Source organism: Drosophila santomea, chromosome 3L (assembly GCF_016746245.2).
Source record: "Drosophila santomea strain STO CAGO 1482 chromosome 3L, Prin_Dsan_1.1, whole genome shotgun sequence".
Taxonomy (NCBI): domain Eukaryota; kingdom Metazoa; phylum Arthropoda; class Insecta; order Diptera; family Drosophilidae; genus Drosophila; species Drosophila santomea.
In genome coordinates this window covers 10,109,293-10,125,802 of record NC_053018.2, presented here as the reverse complement: position 1 = coordinate 10,125,802, position 16,510 = coordinate 10,109,293, and the positions used below count along the sequence as shown (strand labels likewise).

The 16,510-nt window shown below is 40.9% G+C and overlaps 1 protein-coding gene across 2 annotated transcripts in view; it reads right to left on the bottom strand.

The window, feature by feature from the left end:
• LOC120449377 (junctional adhesion molecule A) overlaps window positions 1-8,476 on the bottom strand; it is a 65,802-nt gene extending 57,326 nt beyond the window's left edge. For both annotated transcript variants that reach the window (XM_039631810.1, XM_039631811.1), the window contains exon 1: window positions 8,280-8,476. In XM_039631810.1, the coding sequence (XP_039487744.1) occupies window positions 8,280-8,349 (70 nt within the window). In that variant the 5' untranslated portion in view covers window positions 8,350-8,476. The remainder of the gene's footprint in view (window positions 1-8,279) is intronic.
• Between the last annotated feature and the right edge of the window lie 8,034 nt (window positions 8,477-16,510).

Below are 16,510 nucleotides of genomic sequence, written 5' to 3'. Positions count from 1 at the left end.
TGTGCTCCCTTGACTGTCAGAAAAGTCTGACGCCGTCGCGTCTGGCTGTGCGGCACTTTCAAATTTATGGTTCATTGAATCCGCATGAAAAACAGCCAGACAGACAGAGGCTAAATGGGAGAACCGAAAAATAAGAATTGATTTTATTTCTGCGTTCGCCTCAAAACGACAACAGTGGCATTTCGTGCATTTCTCAATTTATTCCGAGACTCAAATGACAAACAGCGGCAAAACAACGAAATAAAAGCAGAAGCAACAATCAACCAAGTTAACATAAATATTTCCAAAGCCACTCAGAGCCGGACGGCAAGGAAAGGCACGGCAAGGCAAGGACATTTGCAATTGCAACAGAAAAGGAAACCTTATCATCGTCGTTCGTCGGGAAAAGCGGCAGCAGCAGGAAAACCATTAAGGTAAAGAAAATAATTTCTCAAAGGAAAACTAAAGCAATAAAGATGAACGTGTGACAACAACAAGCGGCAGGAGGCAAAGTCGAAGGATCTGGCAGGACAAATTGAAATCAGATTTCAAGTGGAAGCTAAAACAGCGCAAAATCCTAATGGATGATATCCAGTTTAGATGGAAGTGGAAAGTTTAGAGTAGCTGTTTGCCCCGGAAGCTCACTTAAAGGCAGAATAAGTGGGTTTCCGGACAAGCTGATGTTGAATAAATAAATAGTGAATAATTTCAATAGGTCCATTTCGCTGGATTTGTGTTTTAAATCATTTTCAACAGTCATCCGTTCTTCATTTTACATATATTTAAAGCGCATTTCAAATTCGATTTTCATTTTGATTTAGTTATCCTAACTTAAACACATAATAAACATTTTTTTTAATTTAAATTAACTTGTTTATGCACGTTCTATGAGCAAATTGCATATTTCACAAAAGTAAATCTCGTGTATAACATTAAATTATATTTTTTCATGTATTTAAATTTATACAGCAGAAAATGGAAAACCAACCACATTTTTTTGAGATTTCAGTCGTGCGCCATTAGCAAAAATGCATTGTCTGGCTGAGTTTGAGTGTGTTGGGGTGAAAAACGATGAAATTGCTTGGGGTGCATAGAAGTTTTGGTACAAAGGGCACCATCATGTCAACCAAACGCAGTTGAGTTCACACTGTTGGCTTCTGTTGACTTGGCAGCGATTTTCCCGACACTTTTCCCAACCCGGAACATTGGGCCGACCGTGGGAAAAATGTCACCGAGTGTAAGGAGTGTTTTTCTATCAATTTGAAAGGACTTTGCCATAAATAACTCAAACGAAGGCAGAAAAGTCCGGCTGACGCTCAAAGGCTTTCATTTTCGGGAAATTCTATTTGTGTGCTCTCCATCCGGTTTCCATTTTTATTTGCCAACTCATTCCGAATTTCCCGCTCCACGAAATTTCACTCATTTAAAGTTGTGCCGCGGGAAAAATTTAGATACAATTTTCCCGCTGCCGCTGCAGGTGCTGTAGACCAATTACAATTACAACCGGCGAAACGGAAGAAATTTCATTATATTCGCAATTTTGTCTCGCGTGGAAAACCGGAGCAAAAGTCAGCCAAAGAAAAACAATAAAGTTTTCCGACTCTTTCGCGCAATGACTGTGTCTATCTCACTTTGCGTTGCTATGTGCGTGTGCGATTGTTAGATGGAAAATTGCAAAAGGATCGGATATGGACACCTGTGCAAAAGGTTGCCTTCTAATTGAATTCTCGAATATATAAAAAACATCAAGTTAAGAAACTCAATTGGAAACGCTACGGGCATCAAAAAGAGAAAACATAATTTCCACCCAAGTGTCTGCTTCGTTTTTTTTTTCGCCCATTTTGTTACCATGTGGATGAGGTATCCTGCGGCTCTTGTTTTCAGTCCAAAAGCCATGGCACGTTTCCATTTAATGCCAAGCTCAAGGCTAGAAGAACCTGGCTTTAATTCAATTCAAAATAGAATTCACACTGCCTGCCTGACGTTCCCATTTGTAATAAACAATTTTTCTGCGTAACGTTGCTGCTTTTTGAGCTAAAGTTTTGGTCCAGCACAAGTTTATCAAGTGGCCGGCAACGAAGAAGAACAACAACAGCACTCGACATAAAAATTAATAAAGCGAAACTTTATTTGCAACTGCAAATTAAGTAACTAACTCGGCCAAAGCATTATGACCAAATTACTTTTTACGAGTTCATTTCCTTTTCAATACGAAAATCCGTCGAAAAACCTAGCCGGAATATTGGAAATAAGAGAGAATAAGCCAGCTGAGGGCATTCACCAGCGGCAGTGGAGAAAAAAAATGGCAAAAAATGTTGGCCATTTTCTCGCAAATAAAAAGCCACTCACTTCAATGAATCGACAAAACTTGGAGAAATGCGGCCAACACAACTCAGCAAATGTTGGCCAAATGGATAGGGCGTAAGTACAGTGGATGGAATTGGTATACAAATATATTCAAAATATTTAAACTGCTTAACATCAATAAATTTAATCATGTGGTTTAAAACCAATCAAATTTCCATCTGTTTTTATACCAACAAAATTTAAAATCCTAGTTTTCATGCTAGTTTACTGGATGTCCTTGTATATAAATTAAACATCTTTATGAAATCCATTTAGCTGGAGAATAAATCGTACCTAAAGGTGCTTGGCCATGTAGCCCTAGTGTCCTTTCCAACCCGTTTCTGTCAGATAAATGCCACATGTTGGCCATTGTCCTGCGGTGGTGCGGGTGGTGTGGGTGGTGCGGGTGGTGTGAGTGGTGTGGGTGTTGCCCCCATGGCACAATGGTCAGCAAAATGCGGTCTCCCGGCTGTCAAGTACCTGACGATGTTTAGCTAAGCGCCCGGCGTACGATGCGTTGAGTGGTTCGCCGTAGTCTCACCCGTAATCTCGCCCTCAGCCGTAGATTTTCCGTAGCTCGGAGAGCTCGCTGCCCGCCAATGATGAAATTACAACATTAGCAAACTAATCGCAGCCACTTTAGATGCCAGCAACGTTTCCAGGTGGTTCAGATGGTTGGTTTGGGTGCTTTGGATGGTGGTAACCCCAGTGGGTTATGTCAGTTGGGTGGTGCTGGAGCTGGAGCTGGTACCACTTCTTTAAGTGGGCGTGGCAGCGAAGGCTGGAGAATTGAAAGCAAACAACAACAAAGTTGGAAATTGTGTTTCGACTTTCGTCAGTGCGATGGAAATAAAGCGAATTTCAAGAGCTGGCCGCCAACGAATGAAATTAAATAAAATGAAATTCATCAATAAATGGCCAGGTCGCAAGCTGAGGCACATGCCATAAATGGACCGTGACTCAGTGAGCCACATCATTGGGTGTTTTTTAATTGCGGAAGTTGTTTGTATTGCCACGGAAATTCCTCGTTTAATGGGTATAAATGAGTGCTTGTTCGTTGGGGGGATGGTAGTGCTGGTGGTGGTGGCAGTACAGGGACGAAGAAGCGCCAAAGTTCAATGAATAAATTCTCAATTGTTGCCGCTGCGCCATCGCAGGATTCCTGCGGAGGATTCCGCACAAGTGGCGCGTAAAGTGCACTCCTGGGAATCCTGACAGCAGCCTCGCGCCAAAGGAGCCCCTGAATCCGTATAAGTTGGTCGGTGTTTTACTCACGTACCAGGGAAATGCGAGTATGTGTAATCAGTGCTCATCAAGTTTACACTGGGGAAAAAATACAGACAGCTATCAATGCTATTACGGAGCAAATTGATTGGACTCCTTGTTCATTTTTGATTTCCGCAGGTGGTTATTGTCGAAATGCAAGCATTGAATTTAACAGAAAGCTTTTTAATCAAAATATACCAACTTTACACAGTAATTACTAGCTTTATACGGCACCTTTTGGAATCCTGATCAGCGCATTTAATAATTTAAGCAAATTTAAATTTCTAACTAAAGCTGTTCTCACAGTTCAAACTGAATGGGGTTTACTATTATTTTTGTTGTTTAACAACACTTGTTTGTTACTATCTCTCACAGCAACATTGTTGTCCGCTGTTTTCATGTGAGCCAACCTTTTCGATGTTCCTTGTTTTTTTAAGGACTGCGAAACGCGATCAACAGGACCCGACCATTCTGTTTAATTGCTGCTCACCGTAAAGTTAGCCGTATAAACATTTTAACTAGGCCTATAAACAGACTAATAGACGCCATCAAGTCGTTTGCATGATTTATGCTTTCCGGTCTCAGTGTGTGTTTTTTTTTCGTGTCCCCTTCATTTCGTGACGTTAACCATCTATATACAGGATACTATAAAAAAGCTGTAAAAAATCAAGACAGACATGTGGGTCCGTACGGGGACATAAACTGCTGTAGTAATTGAGGCGGACCATTATTCCAACTCCCTCAAGGCGCTTAATCAATACCCGAAATACCCAAAAACGAGAGCAACAAGCCCTAGAGAAAATATATATAGATATATAGAGGAATACGTAGAGGAATGGCAATGCAATATAAATATTTGACGTGCGAGTGGGCTGCCTTCAAAGTGAGTTGTTTAGCAGGCTACATAACAATTGCAGATTTGCTGAAATTGCTTTTACCGGCTGCAGACACATACATATACATACATATATACATAGGTATCCACCCACCACCCAAAATCTCCTCCAGAAGTGCGTTTGTCCTCGTCAACGTGTTGTAATCAAATGGAACTTGACGTTGGAATTGCGCAAATTGCGCTTTTATGTAGGCTGTCGATTTGCTCCCCTTCACTCACTCACCACTCACACTCACACACATCTTGGCCTTCTACAGTGAAGCCTTCTTGTGCGACTTGTTGTTTACTTGTGTCTATCGAGAGCTGATCCAGCTGCGAAAATGAGTGTGTTTTAGGTGAGCCTTAATTAATTGTCGTCAGGCTTTATCTTAAGGCAAAGAAAGCACTTGCAAACAAAGGGAAATATTTTCACAGCAATGTAGTGAGTAAATATAAACTGAAATCGCTTACGACAATAACTCTTAAATGCGAAAGAAGTCCATAAAATTTGAGAGAAACGAAAAAAGAGCTACATTAAAAATTCAAACTGAACAGCAGAAGGATACATGTACCAGAATTTAGTAAGCGTAAGCAGCTTAAAGACTTAAAAGTGCGCAGCTGACCGAATGAAAACATTTATAAAAATTTATTGTGCAGTATTTGTCAGTCGATTGTTTATTTATAACAGACATTTCATATGTCACTGATTTCGATCACTTCACTTCATTATTCCTTAAAGCCTGTCTCCACTGTAACGCCTTGGGTCCAAACTCGGCTAGCACATCTGTCAAATGGTTATGCGCTCTTTGTTCTAGAACAACTCGACTACCGAACCACCCGAAAATTAGCGCCCAGGCTGCTCAAATTGAAAACGTGAACCATGCGGTTCATTGGTAATTCATTTATGCGCACATTTACAGGCATACCTCCTCAGCTCTCAGCTCTCAGCTTCCATCTTTCAGCGTTCAGCCCTTCGACTGCCAGTCACAAAGTGGGTCGATCTAGATGTGGGTGCTGGTGGTTCTGTATAGATGGGTCTGCAGGTGTTTCGCATAAGAAATGGGATACTGGATGCTGGAATGCCGTCGATATCAGGCACACTGGCATTAGATGTAATTTATACTTTTCGCCAGTCGCCAACACGCACGACTTGACGTCACGATAATGTATCGAATTCATTTTCCAGCTACTTTGGTTGCCAGTGTCTGGCAGAGCAGAGAAGAGCAACCTGCAGCGTTTTGTTTGGCAAACATCAGAAAACGCTTTCGACACATTCGCCATTCATACTCAATTACCTACGTTGCACGTGGCCAAGTTTGTTGGCAAAGGTCGGCAGTTCGCTTCACTCCACTTCACTTGGCAACTTCTCCACCTCCACAACCTCCACACACCTCCACACCTCCTTCTCGATTTTTTTCATTATTTTTTCTCTTTTTTCCCCAGTAGTAGCGAGCTTTTCCTATGTGTTTGAGTTGCTGGCCAGGCCAAACAACGTTCAATGACTTGGCCAGAGCCAAAAGTTTGCTGGCAAATATTTGACCATTGGCCAGACCCAACCTTTCTTTCGGAGGGTGAGGCAGTGCAATTATTTATTTGATTTCATTTTGCGTTCGCCAAACACTGGCCAAAAGTTCAACTCAAATATGCAATTTCTATGCACACGAGACTTGCAAAAATATGCATATGAAAATTACTTGATATGAAGCACGTTGCAGGAAGCCGTAAATTGTACTTTGTGTAATTTACAGAATTCCAATCGGGCTGAATCGCTAACTGAATTCAAGTGTGGCATTGGCAAATAAACAAAATTTAGTTGCGGCCTTTTCAACTAAATCAATCATAATCAATATTTAAATTGCTGAAATGGGTACCATTTTCCAATTTTTTTTTTTTTTTTTTTTTGTGTGTTTTGAGTAGAAAGCGCACCTAAGCGAGTGGAAATCATTTATTTGTGAGCACTGGGGAATGGGTTGGAATGAAATCCTGGGCAGAATCAACAACTAGCAGGTGGAAATTTGGTCCTTTTTTCAGTTTTAATTTGACCGCCGTCAAACAGAAAAATGCACTTAGAGCAAATTGATTGATTGGCGACTGGATTGATCACTATTAGCTAAAGCCGTGAGTAAAGGCGATGCTAATTCATCTTGTGCTATTTATGCAATTTCAGATATGGGTTTTCCTGCCAAATGATCAGCGTCTATTTTGAAGGTACACTCTTCAACATATTGGCGTAATTCAATTGAAAATGTTGTGCATGTCGGATGCAAAAGTCAATGCGAAATTGTGAAAAAATTGCCACTATTTGTTGGCCTCTCGGTTCTTGCAAAATGGCCAAAAGCGCGACGTTCGATGTTTATTTGTTCGTAGTTTAATTATTTTTACGCCCACCTGACTGCTGCCACGCCCTAAGCGGAAATTGCATAGTGTCGCTATCGATGTTGCCGCCCTTTTGTTTTATTTTAATTGAATTTTGAAATATGTCCACGCCCGTCGCACACTTTTTTTTTTTACTTTTTTTTCGTTGGATTTACTTGTTTTTTCGTTTGTTTTTACCCATTTCATTCGCCAGCACCAAAAATGCAATTAATTCGAGCACTTTTTGAATTGTTCCAATGACCCTTCTTTCTCGGCAGTTATTTGTTGCCGTTTCTATAATAAATTCCATGCGCTTTAAAAATAAATCAAATGCATTAAGGGTTGCGTTTTGCCCTTCACTGGTTTCTGGTTTCTGTTTTCTGACAACTGTTAATTAAATCAGTTTTCGGTTTCGGCAATTGAAATTGAATCCATTCACGTTTTTAAATTGTGTTAATCTCGGGTTGAAAACATCATTCAATCGCTTGCCGCACGTGCTTTATACTTAATTTGTCGCATTTACCCGTTGAATTGGCAATTGGCCGCTTTCTGCTAAAATATTTTGCAACCGAACTCGGCCGGCAAAGGAAAAATATTTTGGCAAAATATTTTGCCGCATTTTAAGCTGGCCTTTGTGAAAATGGGCCCTAGGCTCAAGCTGCACACATTAGTTGCAACGAATGTGGTTCAAAAGCTCACAACGATTTAAAGACGATGTTGCCAAATATTCTGCAATTCGAGAATAAACAAAAAATTAATTTTTGTTGACAAGACAACTTGTTGAAAGTTTGCCCAGAGGCCAAAATTATAAGCTATTCCAGAGGCTTTTGTTGCTAAAGGGAACAGCTTAAACTATTTCTTTGGCAACCCAGGCTAAAAGCCGATTTAAGTTTGCCTCAAACTTTCTGCAGTTTATTGAATTTTTCTCCCTTTGCCGAGCATACATTTGTTCATTTATTTAGACCACTTTTGTTGTGATGGATGCAAGCGTAAACTTTTCATTTCGAGTTTTGGTCAAGGACCGCCGGGCGTATACGCAATATTGTTACACTTAATGGAATATGCCCGTCCGGGCATAACTTTGTGCAGCAGTTGGCAAAACTAATTGTTAATTGAAACAAAAATCCCATGCCGAGCCGCAGCGGACAATTAAGGGGCCAAAAAGGAAAGGAATCGCCGCCAAACAAATGCTAACAATTAACTGCGGCAACAATAAGGCTGAAAACTAAACGCCGTCGGGTTTGGATGCGGTGGTATGCCTTGGTACACTTAAAAAAAAATGCTATATTTAAGGGTTTGGTAAATTTGAACTGCAGCGTCTAACGTTAAAATGTTAAATTGCGAATTGATTAGGGAATCTGTTTTATATCAAGCCCCAATATGATTAGTGGCTACCAAAATTTCCCTTTAACTGGCCAAAACTGTTATCAAGGCTGAGTTTCTTTATCTGTGCACTTACCGCTCATCACAATCACGACGAGGAGCAGCAGCCAGGCCACGCAGAGCGGCAGTGGGTGGGCCATGGGCATGGTGACTCCGGCTGTGGCAACGACTGGAACTGGATGGAACTACAAGGATGAAAGCAACGGGTGACGGCGACGGCGGCTGCGGCGGCGACAGGAACAAGATGCGGAAATGCAGTAAGCCTGGCGTTGCAGCTGCAGAGCTTGTTGTTGCTGTTGTCGTAGTTGTTATTGTTGTTGTCCGTCTGGCGAGTGTGGTGGGCGTAGAGGCTCTGGTCTGGATCCTTCGTCCTGTGTCCTCTAGGCTGGCAGCAATAACCAAGTTAGCAGCCTCATCATCAACATGGGCGGCTGCTGCAGCAGCTCCAGCAACGTCATTATCGGGTCTCCCGGCGCTCTCTATTAACTTGGCCAATTGCCAGGACTCCTGCTTCCTTTGCTCCTGCTGCTCCTCCTCCGGCAATGGCAGACAAGAGACAAAGGCAACTTAGCCGCCGTTTGGCTTTTCTATTTGCCGCTTCTGTTTTATGCCGTCCTTACACGAAATGCGGCCTGTAAAGAGCAGAACGGAGGCGAAGAGCATTACGATCTGTTGGTTGGACTGACGCGAAAGTTATTGCAACTGACAAAGCTGGCTAAATGGTGATGGTTGGGTATGGTGGGGAAGGCAGCTGCTTTTTGTGGGGGCTCAAGAAACCGCTTCTTACCCTCAAAAACTCAAATACAGCCATTGGCAGGCTGGAGAGCAGCTTTTGCTGCCCCTTCTGTTGCAACTTCCGTTGCAACCAAATCAAAAACGACAACGGAAATGAGCAAAATGATAATGGGGCATGCCGCCTGCATAATGATGGCAATGCAGTGGGTGTACAGTGGCTAAAATCGAAAAATGCAAGTCCAAAATTGCAGTTGTGTTATAATTAGCCAATTTTAAATCGGTGGAATAAGTAACACTGATATAAATGTATTTTATAAATATAAAACATGCTCTGTTTATAAATTGAACAGTAATTGAAAAGTAAACAAAAGTTTTTTTTTATTCAAATAATAACAAATAACAAATATCTATTACTATAACATTTCCCAGAAGCTTAGCAAGGAACGTAGATCATATGCGAAGTATACTTTTTTCAAAACTCTTTTATGGACTTTCACTTAAATACGCATGTTGTAAATTTGAGTAAAAAATCTTCTACTCCTACTTTCCCACCCACTGTGTCTTCACGCAGAGGTACATTTTGGTTTTCTTTTTTTGCCCTGCTTAAAATTTCGACCAGGCCACGTGCTCAATCTCTGGCAGCAACTTGGGAATTTAATTTGCTAAATATAATTTTTCGTTTCTTTTTCCCCCTGCCCCTCCCAGCAGACAGGCGACTTCTGGCCGGGCTGGAAAGTTTAAACAGTAATTAACTTAATTGCCTGTCTGCCAGGCAGCTTATTTGTGTGTCCCGCTCTCCTAGAGCCTAGTTTGTTTTTTGTTCAGTTCGTATATACTACACTACTCCAGTGCATTATAATTATTGCCCTCCAGTGGGTGTGATCGATTCATCGACATAACTGTCATAATAATGGCAGCGGGCACATTTATTACGCATACGCCGTGTGCACACGCCATAATGTGCGAGGAAAATTTCGATTTTTGCGCATTTATCTACTAAAAATTTCTTTCCGCCACTCGTTGCCATTATTCGTTATGAGTGGAGTGGGGAGTGGGGAGTGGGGAGTGGGAGAGATTCATAATTCTAATGCATGGATATTATGTGCCATAGTCTGCACATGCAAATTACCGCTACAGCGAACAGCCATATAGGGTCCTATATCATCCCGCCCACTTCCAACTTTTCCTGCTCCATGCGCTCTTATGGTTAGGAAACGGAAAGAAGGCAGCAAAGCAAATAAAAAGCCGTTTTTTGCTATTATTGTTAGCTATCGGTTGTGCACAGAGAGAAATACGTGATCATGTTCTAACTGAAATGCATTGTATATATTTTTAATAAATTACTTATGTTACTTTCAACTCTATTTAGAAATTCTCTTAGCAATTTTGTAGGCCTAAGCAAGCTCGTCAATATTTCTCCCAGTGCAGCTACGTGTGTGCTCTCTTATGTTCTGCAGGCATGCCAGACTTTAGACTTTGGAAAGCAATTTGCCACGCACTGTCAGTGAAGTTGAACGCAGTGGAACATTTCTAATTTTCAGCTACGAAAAATGTATACAATAAAAAGCGCTGGCCAACCAAAAAAAAAACAAGAAAAAAAGAAAAAGAAAACAGCGAACTGCCAAAATTTACATAAACACACATACATATTCACACGAACATTCTCATTCGCAGGACTACATTCACAGATGTGCAAAGATTTGCTTTTACTTTTACGTGTCTCGGGAATGTGTTTTTGTACTTTTCTTCCTTCCGCCCCCATTATCATTAAAAATGCTTCGAGGCCAATGCTGTGCTTTAAAATTACTGATGCAAATGAAAAGCAATGGTTGGTGAATAATTGATTAATATGAACTGCAACCTTGGATATTAGACAGGCAAGTTTTACACAAATAAATCATAAATTTACAAGTGATATTTTTATGTACTCAAATTGGGAATCAAGTAAAAAGCCTTCTCATTCGTTGTTGATTTGTTAAATATATTTAACAGGGTTAAGCCTTGCTGAACCGCAAATCTACTCCAAAGCACTTTTATATTCTGATCTTTAGATTGTTAACAACATACAGCATACAACATACATATAGCCTAAGGTCGTGCGCCTAATCCATTGGATTAGGAATCCCAACAAAATGGCTCATTTTTCTTTCCGTTTTCCTTATAATTACTCGCAAGCAGGCAAACCGCTGAAAAGCACCAAAATCGTCTACAAAATGTATATAACATTATAAAGCAATTTGCAGTAAATCACCCAAAGCGACGCGCGTGTTTATAAATCACAAGCCGCCCAGGCTCTTTGGGCTGGATTTTTCTCCTCTTTTTTTGCCGGCTTTTTGGGTATCCCGCTGCTGTAGCAAAACCAAAATCGAAATGAATAATTAATATGTCGCGCCTGCCGCAGACGAGAAAAGTCTTCCATCTTGCGACTTTCATCACGAGCGAGGAAAGCAATTCCAGGCCAAAACCAAAAAAACCGAAAAAAAAAATGAAGGAAAACCCAAACAAAACAAAGTTAGCAGACCAACAAAGAAAGTGCCACATATGAATCCCTGCGGCGTCTGGGCCAAAAACGATGAGAATTGGGCCAAAGTCGTGATGGTTGGATGGCGGACACAAAAAAAACTCTCGACGAGATTGACAAATTTGCCACAGCAAATGAAATGCTTGACTCCGGCTACGACTGCTAAATTTGTCATTTATGACAATGTTTACGTAATTCGACAGCCAAAACAATTTCCCAGGCTCTACGTTCTCTGGCCGAAACCAAAAAGCCATACCAAACCATAGCCAACCATACGCAAATGGGCACTCATTTATTGTCATCCCCGGAAAAAGGAAACTCTCGGATGGGGGAAAATGGGGAAAACTCATTCCTCCCAGCGGTTGTCTGTTTTGTCTGGTGGAAAAGTCAGCACACCGTGTGGCTGTTACGGACTGCAGCAATGGCTTTTAAACCGTTTTAAATGGCCGGCTATTTGTTTGAATGTTGTGACATAAAACTGCAATCTATGGGCCCATTCCTCGAGGAAACCAAGGTGAGCGGGCCAGGAATATCTGTCTAAATAGCTCCATTGACCAGCAACAAGCCGATTCCGCAGTCCATTTGCCAAAGCATCCTGCTGAAAAGGACCTCGGGGATGGAGGGATAAAAGTCCCTCAATAATCAAAGATCTTGTGCAAATTGAGAGTAACAGCTTAAGGATTAAGTCTAAAGGAGATTGAAAATGTGGCAGGGACTTTAAAAGCAGAACAAGTGGAGCAAATACCACAATTTCTCGTTTAATTTCATATAAAGACTTTTAGTTGCAAAAAATAATGTTTTATGATTTCAGATTTCTGGAAGCATGGTAAAATGTGGGGCAAATAATTTCCAGTAACTAAAGTATATTTCGGGAAGTAAACGGGTGACAAATTTTCCATGAATCTCAATCACTTACAGCACTCCCCCTTATCAGTGCAAAAACACAGGCTATCCAGAGAGGGACTCATAATGGGAGAAATCAAGAACTAATTTGCATGCTCGAGGAGTACAACATTCATCCATCCATCAGATAAAATCCTAGTTGGACTAGGACAATTTCCCACTCGACTGGCTCGTTATCCCTCGTCAAACTTTATGATAATTATGCAAATTAGGCGCAGCTCCTAATTGAAATCGACAACAATGGGTTCTGTTCTATCCATGACCTTGCCACGAAGTCATTAGTCAAACCATTGCAATTGACAAGCAGCCAGTGACCCCCAAAAAAGTGGGCGTTCAAATGCTGGAAATACGACAACCAAAAAAAATAAGAGAAATATGAGAAAATTTTTGTTTTGTTTGGTGGGGCAGTGGGAAAGCAGTGAAAGCCTTGCGTTTCACGGCATATTAAGCAAAATGAATAAATTACAATTGCAAATAGGCAATTTCCTACACTTCCTTCCTCTCGACATTTCACTGTACACACAGCACAGTAAACACAAAACAGTACAGTAGCAGGTCGGTTGAGTTCTGCGGTGGCTGTCAACTTTTTGGGGACGGCATTTCTGTTCTAAATAACGACTAATTTGCAATTTTGTTTAATTGTTTGTGGTTTTGGATTTTGACATGACTCCTTCCCGGGCTTTCCCATAATTTTTTGGCCATAGCGTGTGGCTGGATCGTAACTGATTGTTTGTGTTTTGTGTTATTTGAGGTTTTTAGTTTGGGTCAATGTCAATGAACAAGCCCACGCATCCGGAAACCCACCCAATAGACCCACTTCCGCTCGAGCTCATCCAACTGGCCGCATGTCTTGGCCAAATTTTAATAAAGGTTTCCATTGCGACCACTCGAATATCGCGTCTGCCTTTGAGCAATTAAACTCACTCAAATATACAAAGGATCGCTGAATGGAAATTGGTGGCTTGGCAGTGGACATACCAAATTGCTGAAAGGGATAATTTACACTCCATTTATATGGATATTCTGGAGTTTAAGCCGTAAATTAGAGAGCTTGTGGGCATTCTTTTCCGTAGGGGATATGTGGCTTAGGATGTACAGGTAATCCGCAAACTGGTAATTTAATGTAATTCAATGCAGCTGAACGACGTAGCCTTGGCAACTTGTATGCCAAGATAATTATCCATGTTTGTCGAGAGGAATTTCTAAGTCATTACAGGGCGAAATGTAATGTATGTACAAGTTAGAAGGAGTTGCTTTACAACATAACGTAAGGTATCGAGTTCTCAACACAAATGGCTGACACATATTAGACTTCTTAATACCCTATTTGCATGCCTTTCGTTGTAATAAAACTATTGAAACTTAAATATTTAAGACGTAATCATTAATCTGGTTTTTCTAAATTTAATATTAAGCACTAATTTATCTAGTACACTCAATTTAATAGTATAAAATGATTACCCAACTTGAACAACATCAAACCACTGCCAGAGCGTGAAAAATGTACTCCACACAGTGCCTACAGAAAGTAATCAGCCGAACACTTCGACTCGATTTGGGCCAAAGTGTGCCACGACTTTTGGCCAGCAATGAAAGGCACTTAGTCGGGCGGAGTCTGAATGTCATTGTTTCAGCCATTCTGTTCCCATTTCCCATTTTTGGCCCCTTTTCTTCCAGCTGCTCCTTACAAATTAGCTGTGTGCGAGTGCCTTGCATTTAGTTTTTGTCTGTGTGTACTTTTCAAAATTGGCTTTCACACGCCATTTGCATTTAATTGCCAAGCTGGTGGGTAGTGGGAAAATCGGTTAGAACATTCCTGCCATGTTGGCTTTGTTAACAAGGGCATTTGCCTAAAACTGCGTACACAGTGTGAGTGCGGATTTCATTTGGCAAATCAAATATTATTGTTAATATGAATTCGAGTATCTGCACTTGTTCCAGCAGTCCCATGGGGTTATCGACAGTTCGATAAGTGCCAATTTGGCCTAAATGGGCATTAAAGCCTCATCCGTTCGCAGAAATGCGGCTTTAAGTCCAACGAAAGACACTTAAACTGCCATCTATTCTCATCATCATCAACGTCCTCATCCCGGCAGTATTTATTGTCAATAGAGCCTCGGCAAACAACAAAATGCGACACAGAAAATATTGTAAGTGTGCAGTGAATACCATCTGAATGTCTATATGCGATACATTTTCTATGTATTTTCTAGATTGAATTGGAAAGTCACCATATACCACCCTACCACCCCACCACCCCTCCCATTCCCAATACGTATTTCGATCCCACTTCAATTGAAAATTGTCTGCGTGGCAAAAGTGAAATGCTTCAGCTGAGAAAGTCTCAGAATCGAATCGGCGTCTCCTCTGGTGAGGATTCCAGGTCCTCCAACCCGTCCTCCTTGAATCCGAGAATTCCCAAACTCTATGCCGATGCCATTGATGTTTTGCTGCGCACTCGAGTGTGTTTTCTTTAGTAATGGAATTTATTAATATTTCATTGTGTGGGCCCGTGAGAGTCGAAGGAGGCGGAGTGAAACGAGGTTTGGTCTCTCAGCGTTTTTGTGGCTGACTTTAAGGAATGTCAACAATTGCCAGCACTTGGAATTCTTCAGCCAGCCATTCCATATGCCCTTCACTTCCTCGCTTCACTTCCTTACTCCTCGTTAAAGTGATTTTTGAGGTTTCGTTTTTGAATCGGAAAGTGTTGCCTACTTCTAGGCGATATGTCAACAAAACTGGCCAATTATTTCAATGGCTTGCAAAAGTAGTTTAAGAACTTAAGAAAATTTAAATAAAAAATGGTTTTACTTTTAATTAGTGTGTTACTCTTCAAAAATGGTAATGATCCATTATTTCCAAAAGTAATTAATTGATAGTAATTATAATTAAACAACAAATCTCTAACTGTTGGTTATAAGTAATGGTATAAAATCTCTAAAATCAAATATTGTTAGAAGCTTGATAGGAAATGTAGGTTATCTTAAATATTTCATAATTTTTCCATGTGCACTTATCGATTTGAATTGGAATCGAAAGTGGGCCTTTTGCTACATAAACAAATTGACATCGAAAGTGATTGTGCCATTATGGCCTGGTTATTTATCAATGTAAAATGGCAATTACTCAGGGAGGATGCACGTGTGTGTGTGTTTGTTTACGGATGATTTGCCTAATTGCTAATGCCAAGGGACATTAGCAATACATTTTCCGACTGACTGGCATTTTGGCATTCTGGCATTTCGGCAGCAAGCCCTTGGAGCAATCTCCGCTCCGGAAGTGGAGCTTCAAAACTTCCCAAAAATGTTCGAGTGTCGGCCTGATCTATGCATAATTCATGCAAGAAGGAGCTGCTGTGTTGGCCAAAAACTTTCGCATTGCTGGCCAAAAGAAAATTCTTGTTGACCAACAAAGCGCATTATGCAACTTTCCAATGGAGCAACGCCTCTGCCACCCATAATCATTTCAAATTCCACAACAAACAGCAGAAATCAAATTTCAAAACTCGTAAGAAATCTTGCACGCCATGCACATATAGCCACTACTATTTTTACCACCCCATTTCTCCCGCACTTTCTCATCTTCTTACTGCCGTAAACTTTTCAGCCATGGCATACCAGTTTTTGGCACACAACACACACACACACACACACACACACAAAAATGATGCGAATGCTTGGTAAAGGGAAAAAGATCGAGATGTGAGGAAAAACTCTTGTGATTTCAGCAATCAGAGTTGGTGGGGGGGCTGGCAGCCGCCGACGCCGCCCACCGACAGCGATGTTCGGGAACAATATGAAAATAATAAAAACAGTTACATAAATCAAAAATGATAAGGAAAAACAGTGCATAGAAAGTTGAGCATTGAACCAAAAAAAAAAATCCAAGAAACGAGACTGCAACTTTTTTCCGTTCGAGATTTAGCATCTACTTTTTTTCCATTTTCTCGGACTGCGATGCAAAACACAGAAGAGAAAATCGAAAGTTGAGCTCCAGCTCGAAGACGGAAATCAACTTGAACAACAGGAAGCGTCTGTGTGTTGGCCCGGCCAAGTTCTTTCTACTCATGTCCGCCCTCTTTCAATCTCAGTCTCTCATTCTGTCAAATGGCAGAGGTGAAAAATGCGTGTCAATTTTTTTCCTATTTA